Source organism: Mytilus californianus, unplaced genomic scaffold, assembly GCF_021869535.1.
Source record: "Mytilus californianus isolate M0D057914Y unplaced genomic scaffold, xbMytCali1.0.p SCAF_11, whole genome shotgun sequence".
Classification (NCBI taxonomy): domain Eukaryota; kingdom Metazoa; phylum Mollusca; class Bivalvia; order Mytilida; family Mytilidae; genus Mytilus; species Mytilus californianus.
This window is the reverse complement of record NW_026262593.1, coordinates 38,361,393-38,375,594: the sequence shown is the minus strand read 5'-3', so window position 1 is coordinate 38,375,594 and position 14,202 is coordinate 38,361,393. Positions and strand designations below refer to the sequence as shown.

The following is a 14,202-nucleotide window of genomic DNA, read 5'->3' as shown; positions in this document are numbered from 1 at the left end:
CGTAATCATGGTAATTATAAATTATATAATTCATTGACCGCTCCCGACATGTGTAACTTCAAGGCATATTTAGCGGCGATCGATGTCTTTCAAAATTACTGCACTTTTCTTGTATTCCTGGTGCTTTCAACTGGAGAACCATCGTACACAAGCATCGCAGGGCAGGTTGTTCATCTATCAGTTAAATTTTAGTCGAGGGTTAAATATCGTATTCCTTTGTTATGTTTTAACCTGTTTTTTCTGTTGTTCATCCTTGGGTAAATCCTTAAAGAATTAAAGTATTTAAATTTAACCTTCCTCTGGACTTTCGTTTAATATTTTGCCATTTAATACTGTTCTCAACAAGTACGATTTCCTGTAAATAAAAGCGCGAACAAGATTCGAAATGACACTAAAACTATTTGTTTTTACCATCATCAGTAAAAAAAAAGTCGACGTAATAGAATAAGGCTTTTTTATACCCTCTTTAATTGTGTCTTCCTTTTGTGTCTGTCAGTATTCTGTAATTTAGTGGTTATCGTTGGTTTTCGTATATTTGGTTTTCTCATCTGGATTGTTTCACATTTTGTCATTTGGGGGCTTTTATAACTGACTATACGGTATCGAGTTTTCTCATTGTTGAAGCCAGTAAGGTGACTTATAGTTGATTATACATGTATCTACGTCAACTTGAATCTGCATGGTGGATAGCTGTATCATTGGCAATCGTAACACATCTCTTTATTAACATATGTCTATACATAAATTTATGCAGCAAAATTAAGTACGAGGTGCAGATATCGTATACTATGTGTAAAACACCTTTTTGTTTTTATTTCTAGTGACGAACCCTGCTGGGAGACACGACCGTTTATGTCTCGTATAATATATACGACCTCGTGCGGCGTATGGGGTTGGGGAAGTTGTAACAGATACAGGTAGCAAGATTTTTATTTCAAATACAATATCATATATAAAAGACATTCATAACAAATACTATGCTTTCTACTAGTAAATATGTTTTACTTGATCTGCGAGTTTCAGAATGACAATAATTATAATTGCAATAATATGAGATTCTCTTTAATTAGTTTAGTAAATTAAAGCACAATTTGAATTTTAAAAAAGAAAATTAGGTTAAATTGATGTTAATAAAAAAATCACAAAAGTTCTTCTTTTGACAATATACACAGCATTGTTTTAAAGGATGTTATATTGTTGACACTTTGTTTGCTCTAGAACGATTACTAAGTACAGAAGAGTGTGTTGTATTGGATATGGAGGATCGGATTGTGAAGGTAACTATGTCGTGGTATCCATTAAACGTATTGAATAAAAAATAATCACAAAACTGTTTTACCTTCGTCATGATTGGGCCTTTTATAATAATCAGAAAGGATATATAGGTTTTTCTCATTGTTGAAGGCCGTACGGTGGCCTATAGCTGATAACTGCTATGTCATTTTGTTCCTGGTGAATAGTTATCTTATTAGCAACAAAGTATCATCAGAAACTATGCATAAATCAAAAATTGTAATATGGTATGCATTCTGATCTTAATTATCATTCTTTTTTTGGATAGTGTGTTTTCATTAGCTAATCATTAAGTACGAAGATTTAGATTTTCGACAAATTTTTAAATGTTTAGTTCCCATTGTTGTAGGTTTTTATATGGTATATTCTGCTAATGAAGTCCTTAATGAAGTAAAAAAGTAAAAAGAGAGTCGGAAGAGTTCCATATGACTGTAATATGTCATTGTGTTCATTTAGTATGGTGGGGTGTCATATGGAACACATACCGAATGTACAAAATAAGAGAAACAAAACAAAATAAATCGAACATATAACACCATAAAAGACAACTTGTACAAGCAACAGTAGATCAAACACTACACAGAAAACAAAAGTTTGAACAGGACAAACCCGTCGAATAGGTGGTGAACTCAGAAATTTCGTACTTCGTACTGTCTTCAGTAAACTGTTCGAATTGTTTATTAATATGCAAATAACAATAGAAGAAAATACCTACATTTTTTTTGCAGTTGACTTAAGAGCATCATGTTTTATTTAATAAAAACGCAAATTTTCATTTTATTTGCACATCACAAACTTTTATGAAGTCGACTTTCTAAGTTGAATTAATAACATATGAATATAACATACCTTTTACATACACTTATAACACAAAAACAAGACAGTGCGCGAGATACAAGAACAGCTTTAAACTTAGCCAAATAGAAATGGCCTACCCATGAAAAGACAGGAGTTAACTTTTGCACAATATGACCTTTGATTTCACTGTAATATGTCATTGTGTTCATTTAGTATGGTGGGGTGTCATATGGAACACATACCGAATGTACAAAATAAGAGAAACAAAACAAAATAAATCGAACATATAACACCATAAAAGACAACTTGTACAAGCAACAGTAGATCAAACACTACACAGAAAACAAAAGTTTGAACAGGACAAACCCGTCGAATAGGTGGTGAACTCAGAAATTTCGTACTTCGGAAGTGTAATCAGTTATTGCTCAACTACAGTGGCATCCGTCGTGTTGATTATGAAAAGCAAGAGTTCAGGATTTTGCCACTGCGATGAAAGCATAAAAAGCAAGTATATCCATGGAGGCTTGCCAAGTTTTGTTTTCATGAGCAATGTTCTTCTTCGTGACTTATCTTTGACAAATGTATTTATTTTCAACATAGGTTTAAAGAATTATAATAAACAATGTATATATGCGTTTGATGCTTCCTTGATTTTACAAAATATTTTGAAACAGTATGAAGTTTTTATTCACCCAGTTCTGCTTTCAAATACTATTTCGATTTCAATGGAAACGGATAAGTAGGTTTCAATTCATTCAGTTGGTTTCGCTACTTTTCAAGCATCTTGACTTATTCTCGACGAAATGTTATCTACAAATCATTTTGAACTATCCAATATGATTGATAAAAGTCTTATATAATTGATTTCTGGCAGTCAAAACGATTTTTTTTGCAATTTCTGTCTTCAGTAAACTGTCCGAATTGTTTATTAATATGCAAATAGCAATAGAAGAAAATACCTACATTTTTTTTTTGAAGTGACTAAGAGCATCATGTTTTGTTTAATAAAAACGCAAATTTTCATTTTATTTGCACATCACAAACTTTTATGAAGTCGACTTTCTAAGTTGAATTAATAACATATAAATATAACATACCTTTTACATACACTTATAACACAAAAACAAGACAGTGCGCGAGATACAAGAACAGCTTTAAACTTAGCCAAATAGAAATGGCATACCCATGAAAAGACAGGGGTTAACTTTTGGACAATATGACCTTTGATTTCAGCTTTGTCGTCACATAGAAAAAATTTCTAATGTGGTTCTTAAAAAGAGACTACAGATTAAACAAATCTCTTCATAAAAGTACATTATAGGCCCCGAGTCATCATATTTCCGGTCAGAATGAGAACGTTAAATGCGATGCCTCGTGTAGAGAAAGAATGCCACGCTTACTGCAAGTTAAGAATCCTTGCAACAACTCGTTGGGGGTTCCGTAAGTGGCCTCATTCAAGGTTAAATTTCAATCTCTACCCAATTCATCCTTATTATCCTGTGGTATTTTAAATAACCTTTCTGTTTTACCGGTCGATCACCTATGACAGGACCTGCCTATCGTATTTATTGTTAACTTGTTCTCGTCCTGAATATGCATGAAATATTTGCCACTGGACGTTAACCAACCAATAATCAATCAAAATGTTATAGCACAAAAAGGTACCAAGTTTTGTATTGAACCACACAACTTTTCAGGTTCAGGGTTGCGAACAAATTGAATTATGTTAAAATTGGTTACAAACTATGAGCAAATTGGACCAAAAATGACGTTAAGTAAAACATAATTATAGGGGTCTTAATTTCGTAAATTATGATCTAATTGGACAAAAAGAAGTTATTTGGAATAAATAGTTTTATCAGTATAAAAATAAGGAGATTTGGTACGATTGCCAATAACTATCCACCAAAGTTCAAATGAAGTGGATGTAAGCAATTATAGGCAACAAGGTAACCGTACGGTCTTCAACAATGAGGGAAAAAAACCAAAACCGTAAAGTCGGCTTTAAAAGATCCAGACTTGAAAATGTGAAACAATTTAAACGAAGAAAACTAACGGCCTAATTTATAACAAAACAATTAAAGAAAAATAGATGTATTCACTGAACTACAGGCTCCTGACATGTGACAGACACGTAAAGAATATGGCTGGGTTAAGCACGTTTATGACCGCTCAACCCTATCTTTACCTGCAGAAATATTACTAAAATGTATGTGAACATTTTGTAGTATTTTGCCCGATTAAAAAAAACTCATTAAAACCTAAGGGTAAAGTTTAATCCTTCGTAAACCAACTCCTTTAACATGTAATTATCTTATTGTGAAACAATGAATAACTTGGCAGAGCACTTTCTGATAAAAGTGCAACAAATGAAAGAACAAACACAGATACATGTACAATATCTTCATTGAGTATCGTTTTTATAGAAACAAATTATTTCAGTTGCCAAATAAAAGTAAAATACACATTCAATGAAATAAGCATTTTAAACAGCTTATATTAGCCTCGTGCACAAAATAACAAACACAATCTTTCACTGCTCAATGATGTTTTTTATTAACCCCCGAGAGAAAAATTTGAATCTTTTACAAATAATTAGAGATATGGATCATTTAAACGTCAAAAACGCAACAACCAAATAGGACATTAAAACAAACAAAAAGGACACATTCAGACAATATGTGCAGCTCCAAATCGTCACGAATCAAGTCTGCCACCAACTCCATCTTCTTAAAAAGGATAACAATATATAAACAGTCACTAGCGGCAAATACAGTATCATTCCAAATTTTCTGATGAAATGATATTTACTTACCCTAAGATATTTTCTTCTAAGTTTTATGCAGTAATACGACATTAACTAATCAAAATGGAGCTTGCAATGTTCACTATACGAATGACAGCGTACCCGACAGAAGTTCTTCAAATGAAGAGAGAAATAGTGGTGGAAAATGTGTTAGACCAAATGAATGTGCATGCTGCAACAAGGGATTTTATGCAGATTATAGTGACGGATACTGTAAAAGTGAGTCTTACTTATTTGACAATAGCTTTTTTTAAATTTTATTGACATATAGTTCTAAGCAATCTTCGTCAATTATCAAGATAATTTACAAACTCAGCTGTCTGGCATTCGGATCATTTTCCATTGATAATAGGACGAAACAAAACAAAAAAGAACATTGACATAGAGGGACGCAAAAACAAAATAAATAATCTCCTTTAAAGTAGTTTTCTGAATGTTCTTGTCCTTTCAATGACCGTAAAGTCACACGAAATGCTAATAATGTAGAAAACAGTAGTGAACAGAGCTATCATTATCGTATATATTATGTAATGACATATGATTTGATATAAACATTTTTGACTATCAGCGGTCAATCAACAAAGTGTGATCCATTAGCAACATATTCACCAATCTTACCTCGAATAACCATCCTGTAAAACCATCTGCATATAATTCCTTCTCCGCATACTGGCGTTCCTAATTTTATAAACCATTCAAGCCAATAGAATCTTGGACACACCAAAATGCAACCAATTTGAACTAACTGTTGTTTTTGGTTGATACAGTCTAACGTTAGATTATGTCAGTTTTTGTGGACTTCCCCCTTCTTGAATATACCTTTGAGTTTGGTATTTTTGTTATGCATTTTAAGTTATACTTTCAATATGACGTGTACATTGACTTTAACTAATAACTTTGCATTCGTGCTGCGAAGCAACAAAGATAGTTTGGTAAAAAGTTGAAACAGAAGTAGAAACAAATTATTGAGTATTATTGTAAATATGTAAGAGGTAGAACCTGTTTCTCTTGATTTTTTACGAACCCGTATAAAAATAAAGATGAACAAAATACATATGATATGGTAAGCTGTTAAAGACACAAATAACAGGAAAGTAAAAAATTTGAAATAAAATTGAGAATGGAAATGGGGAATATGTCAACGAGACAACAACCCGACCAAAGAGCAGACAACAGCTGAAGGCCACCAATGGGTCTTCAACGCAGCGAGAAAATCCCGCACCCGGAGGTGGTCCTCAGCTGGCCCCTTAAATAAAATTGTGTACTTGTTCAGTGAAAATGGACGTCACACTAAACTCCAAAACATATAAATGAACTAAAATTAAAAAACATACAAGACTAACTAAGGCCAGAGGCTCCTGACTTGGGACAGGCGCAAAAATGCGGCGAGGTTAAACATGTTTTGTGAGATCTCAACCCTCCCCTATATCTCTAGCCAATGTAGAATATAGAAACACATAGCAATACACACAGTAAAACTCAGTTTAAAAGAAGTCCGAGTCCGATGTCAGAATAGGTAACAAAAGAAACTAAGCAAAATAACAATGATACATAAATGAACAAAGGACTACTAGCAGTTACTGACATGCCAGCTCCAAACCTCAATTAAACTGATTGGAAAATTATGTCTTCATCATATGAAAATCAAGTACAATCCCTCCCGTAAGGGGTTTAGTATCATACCATCATAAAATATATGAGAAGAACATAACCCGTATCATGCCAATAACTGGTTTTAGAATAAATGTGTTTATTCCCGATGCAAAGACCCTATGAGTGACAGCCAATAAAATAAACCGTGAACATTAAATACAGGCAGCGGCACACAGAACGAGGAAATGTAAAGATGTCTACGTAAATAAATAAAAAAAGTGGTCATGACATTTCAACTTTTTCAGTATGCCCACATATACCAATGTGTGAATATAGAAGCTGTCACTCGCCTCATGGCTATGGAAACGAATGTGTATATTGTAAATACGAAAATGATAATATACGTTATCAAAGAGCATACAAGTACAACAATATATCCATTACATGTGAAAGTAAGTTGCAACATTACTATTTTACAAAGTAAATGAAATAATCAAATTAAATGTAGTTCATCAGAAGAAAAAAAAACTTATCATGAGCAAGATATATGAAACACCCATATTGTCACTTTGAAATTGTAAATGAGGGGAGAACTTGTAAGCCCCAACTAAATGAATAAATAAATAAAAAAAAACAATGCTCGACGATATATTAATCCTCCTTAGGGACCGGTCAAAATTTCTTGATGCATGGGACCGGTGCAAAAAGAAAATTGTCTGAAATAATTCTCTTGATCCCATGGTTACTGGCAGAATAAAAATATGCCTGTCCCATGCACTTTACCTAGTAAAAAAGTGTGTATCCCATGTTAAAGCACAAAAAATGTGGCTACATTTCATACTACAATGTATTTGGATAGCTGAAAAATAATGCTACTATGTGTGAACTGAATCTATATTGCTGTTATAAAGTAAACAAAACAATACATAAGCTTATTTTATTGCCAACACAGGAGCCCAAACAGATGACAATATGTTATTGACTATAATAAATGATACATGCAATATTAAACAATTAACATGTATGAAGTGTATGGTAGAATACATTTTTTTCAAAAAAATTGCAGCTTAATTTCTAAATTAACAGTGGGTAGGTAAATTCTGCTTTATGGGAGGACAGAATTATATTTGACAATCATGCTTTTTTGTGCAGAAACGCTATCCATGAATTCGTTTTTTTTACATTTGTTAAACAGTTATACATGTAAAATATCTAATCAAATTTTTACATATTTTTTTAATTTTATATCAAAGTATTTTATTATGTTTATTCTGTTCCAAAGTTTTTTTTTTGTTGCCTTCACTGTTCTTTAAGGGACTGGTCAATATTTATTGGGGGGTTGGGACCGGTGCAATTTATATTTCTCCCTTAAAAAAAGCTATGTCCTACCCTCTGAATATACCAAAAAAAGTTTTTGTCCTATATGAAATATCTACTAAATAAGTATATGTCCTATCTAATCTATGAATAAATCAAACAGACTATAGTTGTTAAATTCTGTGTCATTTTGTCTCTTGTGGAGAGTTGTCTCATTGGCAATCATACCACATCTTCTTTTTTATATTTAACTTCATTTTTATCAGATTAACATAGATCACATATAGTAGTCTTTGAATTTGTCTGGAATTTTAAATAATCTCCTCCTTGAAGAAGGCAAATAAGATTCCTTTTCAATTTCACTTTCACTTTCACTGCCACTACTACTACTATTACCAGAGACATATGTGTATATATGTCTCTGCTATTACTACTGTATTCATCATTTAGTATTATTATCATCATTGTCATTATCACTGTCAGAACTGTCATAGGCTCTTATTACAAGGTCATCTTCTTCATCACTTTGGATTTGTTCATTATCTACACTACAAACTGCTCAGAGTCTGAGAAGACCAGATTTTGTGCTCACATTTTACTTGACTAGTCTCGACATTGTCTCAACATGTTGATATATATTATATGAATATATCAAAAAGGGATCAAACATTAAAGAAATTACTAAAATTGTCCTTCTGATTAAAGTGGTGAAGTATAAAGCAATACCTCCTGCTTGGGGCAAAAAGATCACACCTACCAGAGAGTATTAAATTCTAAATAACATTCATTCAAAATTGCAACATCCTGTTAAACTTAAATCGCAAGGCCTTTTGAATTCACTAGATAAGTAGGTAAATGGACAGAAAGTCACAGGACAAAAAGTCACAAATTTGATAGGACAAAAAGTCACAAATAATATGCATACACTTGTTTGAATATTTTAGAGAAAGATCTTTAAATATTTACTTTTTATTACACATATTTATTTTACAGTTGAGAAAATTGTTCATTAGACTTGATAAATAAAGATTTATTAAATTTTAATCATGCAAAAGATATATTTCTTGGCACCATGAAGCCGTTTAAGTACCAACCCACTTTGACATTTTGTTTTCATAATTATTTGATCATTATAAATACTTTTTTTATATAAATTGTGTTTCCAAAGTTGCTTTATATACTAAAGTTCAAGAAAAGTACAAAAATGTTTTTTTTTAAATAAGTGTTTTCTTGTTAAATAAAAATAATCTCAAAACTGAATTGTGACTTTTTGTCCTGTGGCTTTTTGTCTGTGACTTTTTGTCCTGTGACTTTCTGTCCTACATTCGATAAGTAATACACGAGTTTAAGAAAAGTAGGGCTTTCTTTTTACCTGTAAAACACACATGTACTGATGTAATTAAACCTTATTAAAGTGCCTCCTGTATGCCATGTCTTTAAATCTGACAAACATTTATTTAAATTTGATTAAAATAAATTTTTACTGTAACTTTGGAACACATTTCCTTTTTTAAAAGGTTATCAAGGATTGTTATGAAAGTTCTATTATCATGATTATATTAAATTCTTGTTTTAACAAAACAAAGGTGTCATTTTTAAAATTTTATAACTTTTTCAAATCAGCTTGGATTTTCATCAAACTTTTCAGTATCTTTATTATATATTTATCTTACAAAATACCAGGTTGTTTTGTGTTTTGGTGTATTGTGTCAAATTTAAGGACTTAGTTAATAGGTAAAAAAAAGGCTAAAATTTTCAGTTTTGACAAAATTCAGATAGAAACCTATAATTTGAATATTTAAATTTGACAGCAATAAACCAAATTGCCAAATAACCTGTTTTTTTGTAAGATAAAAATATAATGAATATGTAGATTTGGATGAATTCAAAGTTAACTATCCAAATTTAGTCTGAACTGCAAATTCTAGCTTTTTTGAACTAGATTAATTTAATCCTTAAATTTGACAGCAATTACCCAAACTACATAACGACCTGGGATTCAGTAAGATCAGTATATAACTGAGATAGCTGTATAGTTTGATGAAAATCCAAGTTGATTTGAAAAAGTTATAAAAAATATTAAATTAAGTCCAAAATGCAAATTCTATCTTTTTTTACCTAGATTAATTTAATCCTTAAATTTGACAGCAATACAACAAACTACATAACGACCTGGGATTCAGTAAGATCAATATATAACTGAAAAAGCTGTATAGTTTGATGAAAATCCAAGTTGATTTGAAAAAGTTATAAAACAAATTAAAGTGTACTATCTGAATTGAGTCCAAACTGCAAATTCTAGATTTTTTTTACCTAGATTAATTTAATCCTTAAATTTGACAGCAATACCCCAAACTACATAACGACCTGGGATTCAGTAAGATCAGTATATAACTGAGATAGCTGTATAGTTTGATGAAAATCTAAGTTGATTTGAAAAAGTTGTAAAAAACATTAAAGTGTACTATCTGAATTTAGTCCAAAATGCAAATTCTACCTTTTTTTACCTAGATTAATTTTATCCTTAAATTTGACAGCAATACACCAAACTACATAACGACCTGGGATTCAGTAAGATCAATATATAACTAAGATAGCTGTATAGTTTGATGAAAATCCAAGTTGATTTGAAAAATTTATAAAAATAATTAAAGATGACTATCTGAATTTCATCAAATTTTTTTTACCTATTAATTTAATTCTTTAATTTCACAGCAATGAACCAAACTACCAAAAAAACTGGAATTTTAATAAATCTATATTTACTTTAGTCAGATGGACTGATTTACACCATATGTTACTTGTTTGTTCCTCAATTAATCTTGTTTATTTTGTTGTAATTAAATTGGTATAGACTATTTTCTACATTCATACATATACCATAACAATATTGCTGTCCTATCAGTGCTGAAAACTAAAAAAGTAGAAGTCCTATCAAAAATTAAGTTAAAAAATTGTGTGTCCTACTGCGTTTTGCACCGGTCCCAACCCCCCAATAAATATTGACCGGTCCCTAAATCTTGAAAATGAATTTGGTATGTTGTAACTGTTAAATTCACATTGCTAGATGTTCATGGTGTTATTTTTGTTTGTTATAGGTTTATCAAATAATTTGTTTTTCATATACAGACATTGTTTCAAAAAGTTTATGTCCCATGCTTGCCAATAATGAAAAAAACATTGAGTCTCATTCCTGTAAACACTGCAAAAAGTGCTTGTCCCATTACAGTTTGCACCGGTCCCATGCATCAAGAAATTTTGACCGGTCCCTTAAAGAGAAGCTGCTAAAAATCTCCTGCAGAAAAAAAAAAAACAAAACAAAAAGTAAAATATAAGAAGCAATATACATATCGTTTTATTTGTGAACGAAATGACGTGCAACAATAAGTGGGGAGAAACAATGTGTTGTTTTTAGCATAACTCTTTCGTACCATCGAGAGAGAATCAATTAATGAATTAAAAAACTGAGAGAAAACATATGCCACTAGGCCCCTGCTAAAATGTAAGGTGTTGATGTTGATTTGTTTCAAAAGAAAAAAAAGGAAAATATAAATCGGATTGATTATCAGTACTTCTAAGTTGATAAACAAAAGGTTTGACACTTTTTGCAAATATATAACAGAAATATGGATGAAATTAGAAAAGTGCAATACGCATCAAACTTCAGACTAACGAAAGTATTTAACACATTTGTCAAGTGCAGTATTGTTACAACAACTCACGTTGAAATACATTTTTTATTCAAATATTATAGACATCCGTTACTAAATATATATGAAAATTGTAACTCTTATGCATTTATTATCGTAAACAGAGACTTGTTCCTGGAGACCAGACAGTACTAGATGTTTTCCTGGTCATTGTTCGGACGAGTATGCAGATACATGTGTTTGTACAGAAGGTTTTGCTAGTCCATCAGAACATTGTAATGCAAGTAAGTAGGAGTTACAAGAGATAAGTGCTCAATTCAATGATAGAGGTATCTTGACCTTGCAGTAAAGTATGAGTTCTTCACCTTGTCGTTTGAAACCAACCCGTCTAACGAATAGGAAGAATATGCTAATTAATAAACGAACGTAATAAGACTACGTTATTGAAAGTATTTCGTTCGTATTTTCTACCTTAAATTATAGGTTTAGTCACTTTTTCTATTGATTGTCTGTGCCACAAAAATTATATGTAACACCCTATACATTTATTTTACAGTTTCAAAAGAAATCGATATACTCCATGCCCAAGTGATCTTCATGGACGCAGAAAACACAACGGTTTCATCTCCTGAAAATGCGAATATTCCTAGAAACGCTTCAAAGAAATGGACCAATAATAGACATTTGAAAACAATGGAATTTTCTCTAGGAGCAATTTACAATGCAACAGGAAATATACCAAAGTTTGGTGAATACACCGAAACAATAAATGGCGAAGACAAAATTGTGTCACATTATGTTACCGAATTTAAGTATGGTATTATAGCAGGCGGGATGAAAGCTATCTTAATTAGAGGTAAGATATGATCCTAAATTTGAAATGGAATGCTTTAAATGCAATAAATCAAGTATATAAAAATGAACAATACTGGTAGAACGTTTCAGTGAGAAGAAATTAGAAGGGATAAAAATTGCACGAATTTCAATATGTTAGATCATCCGAATGACCAATTCAGAACTGTTTTACAAAAGTTTTTGCCGTATAGTTACCATCACGAATTGATTGACCGATACGGTATGTCGGTATCTCAACTCACTAGTGACATGCTTTTGCGGTCTTATATATTTGGATACCAGTTTAGTCGTCTGATCTGAATTGTCTACGATGATGGCATTTTGTCTGAATAAGAATTTGCATGACGAGTGGTGCATGTAAAACAGGAGATGCTTACTCTGTCGACATAACCGTTCTAACTGCTCGTGGGAATACATGCAATTCCTTTTTTTATTTTTAAACTTGATCGGTCTCTTCGTAATCGGTTTATGAGATTTGAACAACAAAAATATCCAAGAATCATTGGTGACATAAACAGGTATTTTTTTTTTTTACGAAACACAAAATCTGGAGCAAAACACCGTTTGTATCTAGACCATTTTCGTTTTTGCTTAGTTGCGGCTTTGTCTCGTCGTAATCGGTTAATGAGATTTGAACATCGGTATGTTGCCTTCATTCACAACACAAATATCCAAGAATTATTGGTGACATAAACAGGTGTTTTTACAAAAACAGAATCAGGAAGCAAAACACCGTTTGTATCTTGACAATTCTTCATCTTTACTAAGTTGTGGCTCTATGCATAAATGATGAAGGTTTGTACTAAGTTGTGGCTCTATGCATAAATGATGAAGGTTTGTATATAGTATAGTTGTAGAATATCAGATCAATTTGCAAATATTCGTGTATAAAACTATATCTTAGGTTGAAAATTAAAATGGAAGGAACATATTTTTGTCAAGAAAATTTACAGTTACTGTCGACAAGTTAATTTTCAATTGATACTTTCACAAAATCGAAATGTACAGACGTAATAATGTCATCACAACTTTACTAAGTAGTTATTTCTTTTAAAAAATGATAATAATATAAAAGAATGTATTATGCTTAACTGTGTTTTTTTTAGATAATTGAATATTTAAATATCAACTCGGACAACGTTGGACGATAAAGGATTGCCTATCAAATAGCTTATAGTCTCTTTGTCATTATTTAATTTAATGTAGGTAAAAATGATGTTAATTAAATCTATTGTTTCAATTGAAATCTTTAAAAAATAAACTATAGAAAATAGAAGATTTTTTACACAGTTTACAGTAAAATTTGTACACTCACGATAGAAATTATTATGTTTATTATGACGTACTATTTTTGTCGTCTTAAATTGATGAATTGTTTGATGAACTGCTCATTGTTTAGTCTGATTACATTATCATCTATTGTACAGTGTACATTTATTTCAGACAATATTACAACTGTATCCCTTTTCAATGAAAATTGCAAGAAAAACATAAAAAGAACTTCGCCTTTCCCAGTCAAGTCAGAGTTTCACTGTCAAAGAAATTTAAAATTTGTAGATCAGTTTCGACACAATGACGAGTAAGTACCATGCAAAGTATTCATATAGGATTATACAATTTCTGTATTCAAGGCTTTATAAAATAACAATATGTGGTATTATGATTGCCAATAAAAAAACTACCAGGTATCTAAAAGAGTCCAAAATGAAGCAGGTTTCAGGTACTGAAGGTCATTGTACGAACTTCAAGAATGATCAAAACCCATACAGTATAGTCCGCTATAAAAGGCCCCAACATGACAAAATGTGAAAGAATTCAAACGAAAACACCAGCTGCCTGATTTATAACAAAACAAAAAACAAACCCAAATATGATCGAGTCCAACCAGTG

General features: G+C 31.4%; 1 protein-coding gene across 1 annotated transcript in view; it reads left to right on the top strand.

The window, feature by feature from the left end:
* Positions 1-3,856: 3,856 nt before the first annotated feature.
* The window catches only part of LOC127720897 (uncharacterized), a 31,714-nt gene continuing 21,368 nt past the window's right edge, over positions 3,857-14,202 (top strand). The window contains exons 1-5 of the mRNA XM_052227638.1: positions 3,857-3,866; positions 4,928-5,116; positions 11,622-11,741; positions 12,014-12,313; positions 13,756-13,891. Of these exons, the coding sequence (XP_052083598.1) occupies positions 3,857-3,866; positions 4,928-5,116; positions 11,622-11,741; positions 12,014-12,313; positions 13,756-13,891 (755 nt within the window). The remainder of the gene's footprint in view (positions 3,867-4,927; positions 5,117-11,621; positions 11,742-12,013; positions 12,314-13,755; positions 13,892-14,202) is intronic.